Source organism: Balaenoptera musculus, chromosome 7 (genome assembly GCF_009873245.2).
Source record: "Balaenoptera musculus isolate JJ_BM4_2016_0621 chromosome 7, mBalMus1.pri.v3, whole genome shotgun sequence".
Taxonomy (NCBI): domain Eukaryota; kingdom Metazoa; phylum Chordata; class Mammalia; order Artiodactyla; family Balaenopteridae; genus Balaenoptera; species Balaenoptera musculus.
In genome coordinates, this window is record NC_045791.1 from 11,940,124 (window position 1) to 11,959,192 (window position 19,069).

General features: G+C 35.8%; 2 protein-coding genes across 7 annotated transcripts in view; one reads left to right on the forward strand and one right to left on the reverse strand.

The window, feature by feature from the left end:
• C7H2orf76 (chromosome 7 C2orf76 homolog) overlaps positions 1-19,069 on the forward strand; it is a 77,892-nt gene that overhangs the window by 55,141 nt on the left and 3,682 nt on the right. For all 6 annotated transcript variants that reach the window (XM_036858425.1, XM_036858428.1, XM_036858429.1 and 3 more), the window contains 2 exons: positions 8,031-8,068; positions 14,950-15,031. In XM_036858425.1, coding sequence (XP_036714320.1) covers positions 8,031-8,068; positions 14,950-15,031 — 120 coding nt within the window. The remainder of the gene's footprint in view (positions 1-8,030; positions 8,069-14,949; positions 15,032-19,069) is intronic.
• STEAP3 (STEAP3 metalloreductase) overlaps positions 11,641-19,069 on the reverse strand; it is a 102,105-nt gene continuing 94,676 nt past the window's right edge. The window contains exon 6 of the mRNA XM_036858422.1: positions 11,641-11,818. The gene's annotated coding sequence lies outside the window, so the exon portion shown is untranslated. The remainder of the gene's footprint in view (positions 11,819-19,069) is intronic.

Below are 19,069 nucleotides of genomic sequence, written 5' to 3' on the forward strand. Positions count from 1 at the left end.
ACACATTAAATACTCCGCAAACATAAGATCTTCTTTTTATTTTTATGAGGTTGCTTTCCTCAAGGAATTTGCATTAAGGAAACAATATCCACAGAAGTTGTTTCTGTTAATAATGAAGATTATTTTTTTAAGAAGGAAAAACAAGTGAAAGAGATGATTTAACAAAGAAAGGGACATTAATAAACATCTTTTGCTAGCTTGTCATTTCTCCTTTCTTACCTTCTTCCCAAGTCTTACCAATTTCTGTGGAGAGAAAAATCTGGTGGAAAATTTTGTTCAAAGCATTTCTTTTTCTGCTAAAAAATGTGGCCTCCTTCTTGTGGGGTTCTAGAAACCTATCAGAACAAAGATATGTCTAATTTAAAGACTTGTTAGCAAAATATACAGAACATGATTAACATTTGGCAAGGTCAAACTACAGTTTTCAAGTTGATTGCAAGGTCCTTTGGTTTTAAAAAAAACTACTCTTGGCTTCTTTAGTCTCCAGTAACAAACTGATATATATCTGCAGTGAGAAAAGAGTGTAATAGGTAACTCAGTATAATAGATAATTCACAAGTCACATTTGTTTATTTTCTTGTGTACATTGTAAGCTTATTTTTAGCAGTTGTGGCATATTTACATCCGAAGTATGTGTATTTCACTTAGGTTAGATTTATTTTTATTTCTTAACAATACATATAGTCCAGGGATTAGGCTGACCTTATATTAAAAATTGTAATAGGTATTTGAAAGTTGACTAATTAAAATAATGGGTAATTCAGGGTGCTGGTTCTTAACTGAATAGGTACCCTATTCTTCTGTATTATTAGAACATACTTAAATCAAGGTTTGTTTTTTTTAAACAGATCCTTTTTTTTTTTATTCATCAGAAAGTCACACAAATTATAATCATCCTCATCAGTTCACTCAGTCCCATGTAATTAATTTTTTTTTCATGTTGATCTTTTGTTAGCACATTTATGAATTCATCAGTTTTCCATTAGAGTTCTGAAAATGCTTATTCATTCAGTTCAGCAGTATAGTCAGTTACCAGAAACCTGTGCTTGTCAGAGTCTTTTTCATGAATTCCTTGAAGATGAAACCCTTTTATAGGAACATTTTTGCAAAAGCATCAGAGTACACCGAAAACTGTCTGTAAATGACAAAAAACTTAAAAATGACCACAGTTAAAGATCTTCTTTTTTTTCACGCACACACACTGTATTTTATTTTTACAAGAGATAAATAGACTGACACCAAGCATTGTACATGGATGACCACAACAAAAGCAACAATGATTGCAATTACCAAACACGAAACACACTCATACTATGTCATAATATTGACATTCAGTCCAGTAATCCTCCACTGTAACAGCTCCTTTACTTTGCAGTGAAAATTGATTTGTATATTCTTTGCCTCTGAGTCCTTGTGGGATTTTTTTTTTTTCAATTCAAACAGAAAGTCACAAAAATATACTCATCCTCATCAGTTCACTCAGTCCCATGTAATTAATTTTTTTTTTCATGTTGATCTTTGTTAGCACTTTATGATTCATCAGTTTTCCATTAGAGTTCTGAAAATGCTTATTCATTCAGTTCAGCAGTAAGTCAGTTACCAGAAACCTGTGCTTGTCAGAGTCTTTTTCCATGAATTCCTTGAAGATGAAACCCTTTTATAGGAACATTTTTGCAAAAGCATCAGAGTACACCGAAAACTGTCTGTAAATGACAAAAAACTTAAAAATGACCACAGTTAAAGACTTGATGAAAGTTCATAATAATGCAATTGACAAGGAAATTTAGTTATTTCTGAGATGCACATTTTAAAATAATAACTAGAATTATGACTTATAACATTATACCAGAACATATAAGATTTTTAGGAATTTCATGTAATGTCTGAAACATGTATATAAACATATTTCCAAACAAATAACCCAAAGAAAGTTTAGTATTAGTTGTTTTTTTGTTTTTTAATTTTTTAATTTAATTTTATTTATTTTTTTATACAGCAGGTTCTTATTAGTCATCCATTTTATACACATCAGTGTATACATGTCAATCCCAATCTCCCAATTCATCACACCACCATCCCCACCCCACCGCGGCTTTCCCCCCTTGGTGTCCATACATTTCTTCTCTACATCTGTGTCTCAACTTCTGCCCTGCAAACTGGTTCATCTGTACCATTTTTCTAGGTTCCACATACATGCGTTAATATACGATATTTGTTTTTCTCTTTCTGACTTACTTCACTCTGTATGACAGTCTCTAGGTCCATCCACGTCTCAACAAAGGACCCAATTTCATTCCTTTTTATGGCTGAGTAATATTCCATTGTATATATGTACCACATCTTCTTTATCCATTCGTCTGTCGACGGGCATTTAGGTTGCTTCCATGACCTGGCTATTGTAAATAGTGCTGCAGTGAACATTGGGGTGCATGTGTCTTTTTGAATTATGGTTTTCTCTGGGTATATGCCCAGTAGTGGGATTGCTGGATCATATGGTAATTCTGTTTTTAGTTTTTTAAGGAACCTCCATACTGTTCTCCATAGTGGCTGTATCAATTTACATTCCCACCAACAGTGCAAGAGGGTTCCCTTTTCTCCACATCCTCTCCAGCATTTGTTGTTTGTAGATTTTCTGATGATGCCCATTCTAATGGTGTGAGGTGATACCTCATTGTAGTTTCAATTTGCATTTCTCTAATAATTAGTGATGTTGAGCAGCTTTTCATGTACCTCTTTGCCATCTGTATGTCTTCTTTGGAGAAATGTCTATTTAGGTCTTCTGCCCATTTTTGGATTGGGTTGTTTGTTTTTTTAATATTGAGCTGCATGAGCTGTTTATATATTTTGGAGATTAATCCTTTGTCTGTTGATTCGTTTGCAAATATTTTCTCCCATTCTGAGGGTTGTCTTTTCATCTTGTTTATGGTTTCCTTGCTGTGCAAAAGCTTTGAAGTTTCATTAGGTCCCATTTGTTTATTTTTGTTTTTATTTCCATTACTCTAGGAGGTGGATCAAAAAAGATCTTGCTGTGATTTATGTCAAGAGTGTTCTTCCTATGTTTTCCTCTAAGAGTTTTATAGAGTCTGGTCTTACATTTAGGTCTCGAATCCATTTTGAGTTTATTTTTGTGTATGGTGTTAGGGAGTGTTCTAATTTCATTCTTTTACATGTAGCTGTCCAGTTTTCACAGCACCACTTTTTGAAGAGACTGTCTTTTCTCCATTGTATATCCTTGCCTCCTTTGTCATAGATTAGTTGACCATAGGTGTGTGGGTTTATCTCTGGGCTTTCTATCTTGTTCCATTGATCTATGTTTCTGTTTTTGTGCCAGTACCATATTTTCTTGATTACTGTAGCTTTGTAGTATAGTCTGAAGTCAGGGGGTCTGATTCCTCCCGCTCCATTTTTTTCCCTCAAGACTGCTTTGGCTATTCAGGGTCTTTTGTGTGTCCATATAAATTTTAAGAGTTTTTGTTCTAGTTCTGTGAAAAATGCCAGTGATCGTTTGATAGGGATTGCATTGAATCTGTAGATTGCTTTGGGTAGTATAGTCATTTTCACAATATTGATTCTTCCAATCCAAGAACATGGTATATCTCTCCATTTGTTGGTATCATCTTTAATTTCTTTCATCAGTGTCTTATAGTTTTCTGCATACAGGTCTTTTGTCTCCCTAGGTAGGTTTATTCCTAGGTATTTTATTCTTCTTGTTGCAATGGTAAATGGGAGTGTTTCCTTAATTTCTCTTTCATATTTTTCATCATTAGTGTATAGGAATGCAAGAGATTTCTGTGCATTCATTTTGTATCCTGCAACTTTACCAAATTCATTGATTAGCTCTAGTAGTTTTCTGGTGGCATCTTTACGATTCTCTGTGTATAGTATCATGTCATCTGCAAACAGTGACAGTTTTACTTCTTTTCCAATTTGTATTTCTTTTATTTCTTTTTCTTCTCCGACTGCCATAGCTAGGACTTCCAAAACTATGTTGAATAATAGTGGTGAGGGTGGACATCCTTGTCTTGTTCCTGATCTTAGAGGAAGTGGTTTCAATTTTTCACCATTGAGAATGATGTTTGCTGTGGGTTTGTCATATATGGCCTTTATTATGTTGAGGTAGGTTCCCTCTATGCCCACTTTCTGGGGAGTTTTTATCATAAATGGGTGTTGAATTTTGTCAAAAGCTTTTTCTGCATCTATTGAGATGATCATATGGTTTTTATTCTTCAATTTGTTAATATGGTGTATCACATTGATTGATTTGCATATATTGAAGAATCCTTACATCCCTGGGATTAATCCCACTTGATCATGGTGTATGATCCTTTTAATGTGTTGTTGGGTTCTGTTTGCTAGTATTTTGTTGAGGATTTTTGCATCTGTATTCATCAGTGATATTGGTCTGTGATTTTCTTTTTTTGTAGTATCTTTGTCTGGTTTTGGTATCAGGGTGATGGTGGCCTCAGAGAATGAGTTTGGGAGTGTTCCTTCCTCCACAAGTTTTTGGAAGAGTTTGAGAAAGGTGGGTGTTAGCTCTTCTCTAAATGTCTGATAGAATTCACCTGTGAAGCCATCTGGTCCTGGACTTTTGTTTGTTGGAAGATTTTTAATCACAGTTTCAATTTCATTACTTGTGATTGGTCTGTTTATATTTTCTGTTTCTTCCTGGTTCAGTCTTGGAAGGTTATACCTTTCTAAGAATTTGTACATTTCTTCCAGGTTGTCCATTTTATTGGCATAGAGTTGCTTGTAGTAGTCTCTTAGGGTGCTTTGTATTTCTGCGGTGTCTGTTGTAACTTCTCCTTTTTCATTTGTAATTTTATTGATTTGAGTCCTATCCCTCTGTTTCTTGATGAGTCTGGCTAATGGTTTATCAATTTTGTTTATCTTCTCAAACAACCAGCTTTTAGTTTTATTGATCTTTGCTATTTTCTTTGTTTCTATTTCATTTATTTCTGCTCTGATCTTTATAATTTCTTTCCTTCTGCTAACTTTGGGTTTTGTTTGTTCTTCTTTCTCTAGTTCCTTTAGGTGTAAGGTTAGATTGTTTACTTGAGATTTTTCTTGTTTCTTGAGGTAGGCTTGTATAGCTAAAAACTTCCCTCTTAGAACTGCTTTTGCTGCATCGCATAGGTTTTGGATTGTCGTGTTTTCATTGTCATTTGTCTCTAGGTATTTTTTGATTTCCTCTTTGATTTCTTCAGTGATCTCTTGGTTATTTAGTAACGTATCATTTAGCCTCCATGTGTTTGTGTTTTTTACCTTTTTTTCCCTGTAATTGATGTCTAATCTCATAGCGTTGTGGTCAGAAAAGATGCTTGATATGATTTCAGTTTTCTTCAATTTACTGAGGCTTGATTTGTGACCCAAGATGTGATCTATCCTGGAGAATGTCCCATGCGCACTTGAGAAGAAAGTGTAACCTGCTGTTTTTGGATGGAATGTCCTATAAATATCAATTAAATCTATCTGGTCTATTGTGTCATTTAAAGCTTCTGTTACCTTATTTATTTTCATTTTGGATGATCTGTCCATTGGTGTAAGTGAGGCGTTAAAGTCCCCCACTATTATTGTGTTACTGTCGATTTCCTCTTTTATAACTGTTAGCAGTTGCCTTATGTATTGAGGTGCTCCTATGCTGGGTGCATATATATTTATAATTGTTATGTCTTCTTCTTGGATTGATTCCTTGATCATTATGTACTGTCCTTCCTTGTCTCTTGTAACATTCTTTATTTTAAAGTCTATTTTATCTGATTTGAGTATTGCTACTCCAGCTTTCTTTTGATTTCCATTTGCATGGAATATCTTTTTCCATCCCCTCACTTTCAGTCTGTATGTGTCCCTAGGTCTGAACTGGGTCTCTTTTAGACAGCATATATATGGGTCTTGTTTTTGTATCCATTCAGTAAGCCTGTGTCTTTTGGTTGGAGCATTTAATCCATTCACGTTTAAGGTAATTATCGATATGTATGTTCCTATGACCATTTTCTTAATTGTTTTGGGTTTGTTTTTGTAGGTTCTTTTCTTCTCTTGTGTTTCCCACTTAGAGAAGTTCCTTTAGCATTTGTTGTAGAGCTGGTTTGGTGGTGCTGATTTCTCTTAGCTTTTGCTTGTGTTTAAAGCTTTTGATTTCTCCATGGAATCTGAATGAGATCCTTGCCGGGTAGAGTAATCTTGGTTGTAGGTTCTTCCCCTTCATCACTTTAAGTATATCATGCCACTCCCTTCTGGCTTGTAGAGTTTCTGCTGAGAAATCAGCTGTTAACCTTATGGGAGTTCCCTTGTATGTTATTTGTTGTTTTTCCCTTGCTGCTTTCAATAAATTTTCTTTGTCTTTAATTTTTGCCAATTTTTTTTTTTTTTTTTTTTTAATTTTTATTTATTATTTATTTTTGGCTGTGTTGGGTCTTCGTTTCTGTGCGAGGGCTTTCTCTAGTTGCAGAGAGCGGGGGGCACCCTTCATCACGGTGCGCGGGCCTCTCACTGTCACGGCCTCTCTTGTTGCAGAGCACAGGCTCCAGACGCGCAGGCTCAGTAGTTGTGGCTCACGGGCCCAGTTGCTCCGCGGCATGTGGGATCTTCCCAGACCAGGGCTCGAACCCGTGTCCCCTGCATTGGCAGGCGGATTCTCAACCACTGCGCCACCAGGGAAGCCCTAATTTTTGCCAATTTGATTACTATGTGTCTCGGCGTGTTTCTCCTTGGGTTTATCCTGTATGGGACTCTCTGCGCTTCCTGGACTTGGGTGGCTATTTCCTTCCCCATGTTAGGGAAGTTTTCGACTATCATCTCTTGAAATATTTTCTCTGGTCCTTTCTCTCTCTCTTCTCCTTCTGGGACCCCTATAATGCGAATGTTGTTGTGTTTAATGTTGTCCCAGAGGTCTCTTAGGCTGTCTTCATTTCTTTTCATTCTTTTTTCTTTAGTCTGTTCCGCAGCAGTGAATTCCACCATTCTGTCTTCCAGGTCACTTATCCGTTCTTCTGCCTCAGTTATTCTATTGATTCCTTCTAGTGTAGTTTTCATTTCAGTTATTGTATCGTTCATCTCTGTTTGTTTGTTCTTTAATTCTTCTAGGTCTTTGTTAAACATATCTTGCATCTTCTCGATCTTTGCCTTCATTCTTTTTCTGAGGTCCTGGATCATCTTCACTATCATTATTCTGAATTCTTTTTCTGGAAGGTTGCCTATCTCCATTTAGTTGTTTTTCTGGGGTTTTATCTTGTTCCTTTTTTATCTTGTTTCATTTCATTTCACTGGAATTCCTTGTTGAATCAAACAGCATGATTGATAGAAATGAATTTTAGTTTAAGGTTAAGAATTTATTCAGACATAATAACACATGTAATCATAATACATTAATTAAATGGTTAGATAAAAATGAGTGAAGAATTGGAAACTCTCTGAATTGAGTAAAGCAGATTAGATGGTGTGAGCCTGTGTATTACTTCAAAACCAGAAGACAGTAGTAGTCTTTGGGTATTAGCAGCCTTGGTCAGATTACCAGTGATCCTTGATGGTGTTTGAATTCTGAGAGTGGTAACAACTTGTTGGTATGATTTGACCTCCTGTCACTGAATCTATTCTGAGAGATTAATAGATTAGTAATAGTAGTAGTAGTAGACATTAACAAAGTCTGTCTTAATTTAAGACAGACTGTTTTTTTTAAACCTTATTTGTTAATCTTAGCATTTAATGACTCTAACAAACGGTAGAATAATGTCATTCACCTGTCTTCTAAGGGAAACTGTGCTGAGTTGACTTCAGGGTATTGTACAAACACAGTTGTGTGTGTCAAAGGCCAGGGCTTTAAATATCTTTATACAGTGAGCTTTAATTTTAATGATATGCAAATGTAATTTTTATTTTACTATGTACTAGAGGTTTAAGTGAACCTGATCATAAGGCAAAGACTCAGATTTCTCAGTTTCATAGCTGCCACCTTCTCCCCATCTCACTTTAATAGTTTGAAATGAAGTTTTAGAATAGTTTTAGTAAAAAGACAACTTGTTTTTTTTTTCTTTCAGATAAACTAAAGATTGTTCATCAAGCACATAAATCAAAGGTATGTTTCATATGTACAGTATCTGGCACACACATAGCAAGTAATCAAGTTTTGTTGACTTAGTGAATAAATGAATGAACACATGTGTTTCTCAGATATTTTCCATTATAATAGAATTTTTAATTTTGTAGCTACCCTTTCTATAGCCTTACTTTTCCATTAAAGGAAAAAAAAAAACCTCTAAGTCATATTCCTGTTAGTAGATCCTTTAAAAAAAAGGTGTTAATTAAAAAAAAACAACGTTATATATCAAGCAAATGTGTAACATAAAATAAGCATAAAACTTGGTAAAATAAATTCAGGTTACATATAAAGGAAGTCAAGTATTATCTGTCAGTCCAATTTCTTTGATTTTCTTAATTCTGTACCAGAAGAAGAGAGCCAAAAGCAGATGAAAATACTGTGTTTTTTTTCTGATTTGACTGTTTCGGTGTGTAAGAGAAGGCTCTGGACTGTGGCTCTTGGGAACAGACCTATTAGTTCCACAGAGGACATAGCCTTCCCCAAAGAGGACTGATTAGTTATTTGTTTATAGTATATTTCCATTTCTGTTTTCTTACTTTTTTAGAGCGATGTTTTTATGTTTGCTTCTCATACAGATAGACCAGAGTGATCTTTTTTCTTGAATCTCAGTGACCTTGTGTAGACTTCTCATTAAAGTAACCTTCTCTATTATACAGACTACTCAAGGACAAGGGACTGTATCTTATTCTTCATATCTCCAATACCTAGCACAATGCCTCATTCGTAGGAGTGTTTCCATAACAATTTTTGAAGGAAATATTTTATGAATTCATTTAATTTCATTCTCTTCTCTAGTCATAGATGCCCTCCATAAACTCAATCAGCTTTTAAATAAACGTATAACAAAAGATCATAAAGAAGATGGCCTGAGGGTATGCCGGTTGACTGTGAATTAGTAACTCAAAAACATTTTTTTTCTGATGGCTTAAAACAACACACATTTATTCTCTTATAGTTCTGGAGGTCAGAAATCTGAAATCAGTTTCCCTGGGTAAAATCAAGCTGGGTCTTTCCAGTAACTTTATTTTTTTATACCAAGGATTATATATACAAATTTGACAGTATCCCTTGTCAAACACTTTAAAATTTAGTGCTTGTGTGTGTCTGGGACTGTGGTGTAGAATCTGTACTTTGTATCGATGCTAGAATGGTATCTGTCCACATTCTCCATCCACTTTCTCTTCTCCAAGGCGGGACCCTTTACAACCTTGTCCCTAAAACGTGGAGAGTAGGAAGCTTGGTCTGATTGTAGAAGGGGAATATATAAAATTAAGTCACAATGAAACAGTATGCTCTTTGAAAAGGTTGTCATTCTCCATTCAGTGTTGCATTTTTACATCATTGAGCTCATGTTTCCTAAAAGGGATAATAACTAAATTATTCCCTTATCCTTAATGAAGACCTAGTTCATAATATTCAAATAATCAGTATTATTACATTTTTAAAAAATCAGGAAGTTTTCCTTCTATAGTTGGAAATATCTTAGAATTGTTCCTTATATTTAAAACATATGTTCCATCTTGGCATGTTAGAGTTGAAAAATTAGGGCCTATTTTTTAGTTGAACAATGTATTTACTTAAAGAAAGAGTCCCAGAACAAATTAAGTCACTTAGAGTGTTTCAGGAATCTGGCTTTATAAACTTTCATCTAAACCATAATGATTCTAGTTAAGTACAGCCTATATACCCCAGAGATGGTTCTTCAAATTTCCTCTTTAACTTTTGTAAGGAAGGAGCCAATATATTTTCACAGATATGGTTTTAAGACTTAAAAATTTTACCCACATGTCCTCATTTGTGCCTTTTCCAACTACCAGACATTTTTGTCATTTTTCATGTGCATTCTACTCCTCATTTGCAGGGCCTATAAGCATCACTGGCCCAGACTGTCAGTTTTCCAACCCATCTGTAATTTTAATCTCCTTCCTTAGCCAAAGGGAGAGACTTCCAAATAACTCCTGTATCTTAATGAACTTGTTCACGAAAGGCATTTTCCCCATTTCCCGAATTTTCTAGGTCCAAAGACTTTCTTAATTACAATTACCAGGTATACACAGAAATTTCTTGCCATCACAATAAAAAGGTGACTGGATACCTTCCCACCAGAGCCTCCTGTTTGGATGATGAGCTCAGTGTTTATTGAATGAATCAATAGTTACAAATAATTACCATAATATGATTTATTTTTTATCAAGAAAATGCATTTGTGTGTCTGTGTGTGTATTTTGATTATAATCAGTAGGCTACTTATAAAGTCATAATTCCTATCAAAAAGATTTGAAAGAAAAACCATAATTTCTATCTTTTATTTTGTGAGTTTGGAAACCAGATAACTATCCTTGTTCAAAGTTTATGAAAGGAAGAAGTCACACTCTTGAATAAACTTTGTAAGAAATATACAAGATCTTTAAGAAGAAGACTTTAAAATGCCAGTGAGGGTATTCAGTTGTCCATACTCATTGAGCTGAACTCCTCTTAAGATCTATGCATTTTTTTATGTGAAATTCTACCTCAATTTAACAAAAAAGTAAAGCATGTAAAGAGGGATACAAGATGAGACTTAAGTGCAAGTATTAGGATATTTGGATGGGAAGATGCAACAGCATGAAGATGTCAGTTCTCTCATAGTTAATTTACAAATTTAATGCCACCCAAATAAAATTCTACAGTTGTGTGTATATATGTATTTGTATATATGTGTGTATATGTGTGTGTGTGTATATATATATATATGAGCTAAAGAAACTGATTATAAAACTAACATGCAAAAAATAAATAATGAAGAATAGTCAGAAAAAAGAAGAGAAATGAAAGTGACTAACCCTGGCACATGTTAAGACATATTATAAAACTATACTAGTTAAAACGGTGTGGTACTGTCACATGAACTGTTAGTTCAATGGCACAGAATTAGAAGCCCAAAAATAGACCTAATTATATATAGGAATTTAATATATATTAAATATTGCATTTCAAATTTATGGAGAAAATATGGAGGATTCAGTAAATGTTATTGGAACAGCTAGGTAGACATCTAGAAAACAGTTAAATTGAATCCATATCCTTTTCTTATGCCAAAATAAATACTCATTGGGTTAATGACATAAATCTAAGATGAAACCCATAGGTGAGGGTAGAAATGAAATAGATTAACATGAGTGGATAATTTGTTCAGGCCGTGTGATGGGTACAGGAGGGTTCATTGTACTATTCTGTATACATTGTATGTTTGAAATTCTCTATGATTAAAAGTTTAAAAGATGAAATTAATTAAAATATTTGAAGCAAACATGGAATCTTAAAAGTAATCTTAGACTGAAGGTCCAAATATGATAGGAAAATAAAAGATTGATACATTTTACTTTATTCATTAATTTATTCAACAGACATTCAGCACCTTCTTTTAAAAAAAAACACTATAAGAAAAATGAACGACTGAAAAACTGAGAGAAAATTTTCTAACTTATATTACAGAAAAGGCCTAATTTTACAATTCCATTGAAAAAATTATCCTACAAGTTTATTAAAAAATAGAAAATATTCAAATCTTTACTTAAAATAAATACAAATTAAGACTATACTTAATTTATATCTGCTGGATTGGCAGAGATCAAAAGATTTTGGTAATACACTGTGTTGGTGAGGGTGTGGGAAACAGGGACTCTCAGTGATGGGTAGCATTGGTATAAATGGGTACTGCTTCTTTGGAGAGTAATTTGGCGATATCTGTCAAAATAAAAATTGCCCTTACTTTCTGACTCAATAGTTCTAGGAATTTATCTTACAGATAAAACTTATGCAAAATAATATATGTACAAGGATATTTGTTGCAGGATTGTGTATGGTACGAAGAGATAGGAAACAACCTGAATGTCCATCAGTAGGGACAGAGAGGGAGAGTTAATACTTTCATTGGAATATGCTGCAATCTTGATAAATTATGAGGCAGCTCTTACACTGATTTTTAATGACTTTAAGATATTTTAAGAGAAAAAAGTAAGGTGTTAGAACACAGCGTATAATATGCCATTATTTGTGTGAAAAAGTTTACATGTGCATCTCCACCTGCACGTACACGTACAGGGACAGTCTCTGGAAGGATACATAAGAATTAGTACAAATTCTCTGGAGAAGAACTAGTTGGATGGGGTTGGGAGGAGACTACTTCTCACTCTCTCCATATGTACTTGGAGAATTTTGTATTGTGAGTATGTATTACCTATTCTAAAATGATTTTTTTAGGCCTTCCCTGGTGGTCCAGTGGCTAAGACTCTGCACTCCCAATGCAGGGGGCCCGGGTTTGATCCCTGGTCAGGGAACTAGATCCTGCATGCTGCAACTAAAGACCCCGCAGCCTGCAACGAAGATCCCACATGCAGCATGGAGTGTCCTGTGTGCTGCAACTAAGACCTGGTGCAGCCAAATAAATAAATATTAAATTAATTAATTAGTTAATTAATTAATGATTTCTTCAGTGAAGTTTTTTTTTCCCCCTTTTAATCTGTGTGCTTTGGAGTTTAAGCCCCTGTGCTCTCTAGTGAGTGAAGCTTTGGAGCATGGCTTCTGGGTCAGCTCTTTTGGCTGCTGAGAGGCCTTATTGTTGAGCCTCCCTCTCAGCCATATTCTAGAAAGAGAATCCGTCGCTAAATGGCTGCGTTCTGGTTGACAGGTGGTACTGTGTGCCCAACTAGTGCTCACTACTAGGTGCTGTTTAGGGGCAGATATCAATCCTCCTGTATTTATGATGTTTGACTGAATTTGTGAATAGCATTGGAGAGCAATCTCATCTACTCCCACCCCAAATCACACAGAGAAATGTTAGTTAATATGACATGGGACCAAGTGTTTGTTAGCAAGGTGTTTAGATACGTGGACTTTCAGCAGAGGCAAATTTGCTTCTCTCAGAAGTCAGACTGTTTTTGTTTTTGCAAAAACAGAAATATAGATCAATGGAACAGGATGGAAAGCCCAGAGATAAACCCACGCACCTATGGTCAACTAATCTATGACAAAGGAGGCAAGGATATACAATGGAGAAAAGACAGCCTCTTCAATAAGTGGTGCTGGGAAAACTGGACAATTACATGTAAAAGAATGAAATTAGAACACTCCCTAACACCATACACAAAAATAAACTCAGAATGGATTAAGGACCTAAATGTAAGACCGGACACTATAAAACTCTTAGAGGAAAACATAGGAAGAACACTCTTTGACATAAATCACAGCAAGATCTTTTTTGATCCACCTCCTAGAGTAATGGAAATAAAAACAAAAATAAACAAATGGGACCTAATGAAACTTCAAAGCTTTTGCAAAGCAAACTACAAACAAGATGAAAAGACAACCCTCAGAATGGGAAAAAATATTTGCAAACGAATCAACAGACAAAGGATTAATCTCCAAAATATATAAACAGCTCATGCAGCTCAATATTAAAAAAACAAACAACCCAATCAAATAATGGGCAGAAGACCTAAGTAGACATTTCTCCAAAGAAGACATACAGATGGCCAGGAAGCACATGAAACGCTGCTCAACATCATTAATTATTAGAGAAATGCAAATCAAAACTACAATGAGGTATCACCTCACACACCAGTTAGAATGGCATCTACAAACAACAAATGCTGGAGAGGATGTGGAGAAAAGGGAACCCTCTTGCACTGTTGGTAGGAATGTAAATTGATACAGCCACTATGGAGAACAGTATGGAGGTTTCTTAAAAAACGAAAAATAGAGCTACCATATGACCCAGCAATCCCACTACTGGGCATATACCCTGAGAAAACCATAATTCAAAAAGACACGTGTACCCCAATATTCATTGCAGCACTATTTACAATAGCCAGGTCATGGAAACAACCTAAATGCCCATCAACAGACGAATGGATAAAGAAGATGTGGTACATATATACAATGGAATATTACTCAGCCATAAAAAGGAATGAAATTGAGTCATTTGTAGAGACGTGGATGGATCTAGAGACTGTCATACAGAGTGAAGTAAGTCAGAAAGAGAAAAATATCGCATATTAACGCATATATGTGGAACCTAGAAAAATGGTACAGGTGAACCGGTTTGCAGGGCAGAAATTGAGACACAGATGTAGAGAACAAACATATGGACATCAATCAGGGAAAGCCGTGGGGGGCGGTGGTGGTGTGATGAATTGGGAGATTGGGATTGACATGTATACACTGATGTGTATAAAATGGATGACTAATAAGAGCCTGCTGTATAAAAAAATAAATAAAATAAAATTCAAAAAAACAAAAAAAAAAGACTGGCCAAAGCTGGAACCTCAGCCCCCTGGCTGACTAGCCACATACTCTGGGCCTATATCTTAACATCTCTGATTCCTCCTGGATTATTGTGAGGATGTGATGATGACGATGATAACAGAACAGTGACAGCCAACAGTACTCCCTGTGTGGCTGACACTGTCCTGAGGGTTTTGTATGCTTCATCTCTTTTCATCCTCTCCACAGGGTAGTGAGAAGATGCATCCCTCCCCCTACTTTTTTTGTTTTTTAACAGATGAGCACATAAGAGCACCTCTAAGAGAGGTTTGTTTGTTGAGACCTCTAAGAGGTGGTTGTTGAGACCACGCAGCTGGATGTTGGTGGAACCTGAACTTGAACCCAGCTCCAGCTCCAAAGCTCAGTGCTTTATGTAGTGTGTGCATGTAGTAGGTACTCACTGTGTATCTGTTCACTTCTCTCCCTACAGTGATGGGAGCAGAATGTAAATTATTGCTGTGACCCAGAGTAACAATTCAGTTGTCTTTGAGGAATCTTACCAAGTATGAAACACATATAAGTACTGGTAAAATGCAGATTTTCTTTCCTTCTAGACAAATGAACTTGTGTTGAGTTTGGAAGATGATGACAGACTCCTGTTAAAAGAAGACAGCACCCTGAAAGCAGCTGGAATCGGTGAGAAAGAGTGTGTGTGCCATGTAGAGTTGGAGGGGGCGCTGGCTTTCCTGGCCTGTATGGTGATACCTGGCTGATTGTATTTGGATAACTTAATGCAATGTAAATGGTACCCTTGGTGCTCTTTACACTACCTTATAATTATTCAGAGGAGGAGGACGAGAATGATGTACATTCAGATCATTTGACTCAGGGAAGTAGATATCTGCTCTCCAAACATTCAGAATGCAAATAGTTCTTTCCAGAAGGTATGCTCAGAATTCTGCGGAGGGCGACTTTAAGTGATTGACAGGTTATTACTCACTTAATAACCTACTTACTCATATCAGCATCATTTGAACAGACAGTTTAAGAGAATAGGGCCCGGTAGAACTCATGTGGAATAATGAAGTGAGATGTTGTTTGTATAACATGCAGCGTAGTTTCTGATAGTCACCCAGATCACTCTGGGCCGACCAAGTCATGGAATTTCAAATAGGAGCCTAGTGTGTACAGTTGAAAAATTGCCTGATTTAGCCTTTCCATTTGGAATATGCATGTAGTTTTAGTTTAAAGAAGTGCTGTGTGACATGTTTTATGACCATTAGAGGTCACTATAATTCTACTTACGTGTACACTTACAGATGATGTGGCAGGTGGACGAAGTTTGTGAGAGAGATGTGAGCAGTTGAAGGCATTATGCCTCGGACATGCCTTTGTGGTCCGTGACTCTAATGAAACAGCACAAATCATACTTACTTTCTAACTTTTTTATATGCACTGGTTAAGGAGCACTCTAAGGGTCCTGAAGTCCATGTTAGGAAGCCTTAAATTTTTTTGACAGGTGTTTTATTGAGTTATTTTAGTCACATCTGTCAGGAATTCATTTTTAAATGACACACGTGGCTAAAGTGGGTTCCTGGCATATCTTCCAATTTAAATATGATTTTAAATACCATGTTGTATAACCTCAGACTTGTTTACTGTGTTTAAGTCTACACTGTTGGCTAGATTCAGTGTCTTTCCTTATTGTGAATACATAAGATTGATTGGAAAAACTTATTATTTGGAAAAACAATTTTCAATTTGGCATTTATTTCTTCAATTGCTATTATATTATTATAGCAGGTGGCACTTAGCAACTGCTTGTTGTTAAGCATAAAGCTATAATTAGTATAATAGACTGGTATTGATATAGGAATTGACAGATAGCTCCATGGAAAAGACTGGAAAATCCCAAAACCAACTAAAAGAAATTTCACAATATAACAAAATTCTGACATCTCAGATAAGTGGGGAAAAGAATGAATTAGCCAGAAAATGTTGGGCCCATTGTGAAAACATTTGGGAAAATCAAATTTAAATTCTTAGTCTTCATTCCAAAATAAATTCTCTATAGGTTAAATGTGATAATGTAAAAAAATTTTCTTAAATGTAGGTCAGTAGTTTCATAATGTTGGGGAGAAGGGCATGCCCTTAGAAAGGGCATGCCTTTGAAGCCAGAAGCCATAAAGCCGGGAGAAATGATAGATTTGACCACATAGAGTTAAACGAGAAGCAATAACTGTAAAAAAATATTTGCGGCATTTATGACAAAGAAAAAGTTATTAGCCTGACTTTATAAAGAGGTCTTATAATTAATATAAAAAGGAGAAATAAATTCTACTGATAGAAGAAATAGCTAACATAAAAAATAGTTCAGCCTTATTAGAAATGAGAGAAATGCACATGAAAATAGATACTATTTTATGTCGTTTTCTACTCTAGTGGTTAAGAATTAGAGGCTGGAGTCAGAGTGCTTGGGTTCACAGCTTGAGTCTGCCACTTACTGTCTGGGTGACCTTCAACAAGCAGTGATTATAAGACTAGCAGACGTGAAGGACGGTGGTAGTATCTGAGGGAGTGTTAGGAAATGAATGTTCTCTCGTACTATTGTTCGGAAGCTGTATTACCTCTAACTTTCTGTAGGTCAGTTTGACCAATAAGACTTTCTCAAACTTAATTTTCTGTCATATCTATTACCAAGCCAACAGAAGTGCTTCCTCAACTCTGTGACTCCCCCCCCCCAGGTTGTGATATGCCTTCTGAGGTGTTATCTCTCACCTTCTCTGTTTGGGATTCATTGATGTAGAGCTTTATTTACTGAATGGAAATAGACTATATTGTGTGATACCATTATTATTTTAAAATGTATGTGTTTACATGTCTGTATATGTATATGGAGAAAAGATCATATGCTAAAATTATAGAAATGGTTTCTCTGCGTGGTGGCATTGCCAGTAATTAATCTTTTTCCCTTTATTCTCCACATTATCTAATTGTTCTTGTATTGATAATTTAAACTTTTTTCTACTATTTACATGTATTACTTGTAAAGTAAGGACCCAATTTTAAGGAATAAACTCCTAAATTTGGAGAAAATTGGTTTGAATGAAGGCTCCACATTTTGCTTGCTTTGTGACCTGGAAGCCATTTAGCCTCTCTGAACTTCTACTTTGATTTCTGTAAAACAAAACGGAAACAATTAAACCTATTTCAGATGGTTGTCATGGGTTGAGTAAAGGAATGTATATGAAAGCATCCAGAGCAATGCATGTAAAGGCCCTCAAAAATACTTAGTTTATTTGGAAGCCATTTTGGAGAAAGCAATTGGCAAATGTTTTGAATTTGTTAAAACATCAAGTTGTTGGTTTAATTGTTATTAATTTCAGACTTAAGTAACGAACCACCTATAAAGGTGTAAATCAAATCCCTCTTTTTGTCATTCTTGTTTTAAGGCCATAGATCTTAGATCAGCATCAGATCCTTTTTGTGGGTTCTCCACTGGTTTCAGGGTGGTACTTCAAACTGCTCTCCTGCCGTGGCAAGCCTGCAGCCCTGCCTGAGGGTGACTTTGGTCCCTGTGGGGAGTGATCCCCTCTCCTGCATGTTCCCCTTTGTTGCCTAGAGCAGTGCAAAAAATTCTAAGTGCAAGTAGATTGTAAAAGTGATACTTGAAGTGTGTGATTTTTCTAGGGAATTTTCCCTCCCTCGGTGGCGTGCCTGGTTAGGGTTTTAAGAGGTTTAAGAGAAAAATTCTAAGTCATCACTCTCTCCCTTTTTACCACTTGATCTTGCTGTAGAGCTGTCACTCTGCTAGCATAGCCAATTGCCATGGGAATAATGCCAATGTAACAAATGTATCATTAGGACTTCTCTGTAAAAACCATGAAAGGAAAAGAAAGACTGTGAGGGGGGAAATTAGGGGAACAAACTGGTTTGAAGATTTCTTTTCTCACTGAGAAATTCTCTGGCCTTTTATCTACATTGCAGATCCCAATTGTATATTCTGCCTACGCTTGATGTCAGGGGAAGTTTTTGGTTGTGGATTTAGTTCTAAAATACATAAATAAAAAGATTTGCTTTGTGGAAGGAAGAAGAAGGCCTTACCTAGAATTGTTATTTATAATTTAAAGATTTTCATCTTGTTGTTAACAATTGTGGTTTTATGGACTAATTCCCCTAAGTAATAAATTTGCGTGTTAAATATTTTTGGGGTTATATTTTATCTCTTTCATTTTGCTACATTCTACTGCTGCTATCTTTTGAATCTTCTCTGGTTTAGGAAAGAAACTGGGGTAGGGTAACTCTTCTAAAGTCAGTTACGTTTTATTGGAAATATTTTAAAACAAGATACAGGCGGCCAAACCATAAGTGCTCATCTGTGGGAAGAGTTCGCATCAAGCCAGATCTTTTAATAATTCCCAAACTCCCTTGTGGCTTGTTTTCATCTTGTGTGTCACTCCTGTTGTCTGCCCGCAACCAGAACCCAGCCTTTGTGCCTAGCACCTCTGGGTGATCTTGGATAAGCAGCTCATATGATAGGATTCCTTGGCTCCCACTTCTTTATCAGGATCATATTTGATTTGTGTTTCCTGAAGGTTTGGGTCCCTTTCCCATTCTCTTTTGGGTAGTAATATCTTGGGGCATACGTGCTTTTCTCCTTTGACAGCGCGTTAAACTGGCTGTTCACGTTAACATCATAACAGCGATGGTCTGGTACTCGATTAAGTAGGTGGT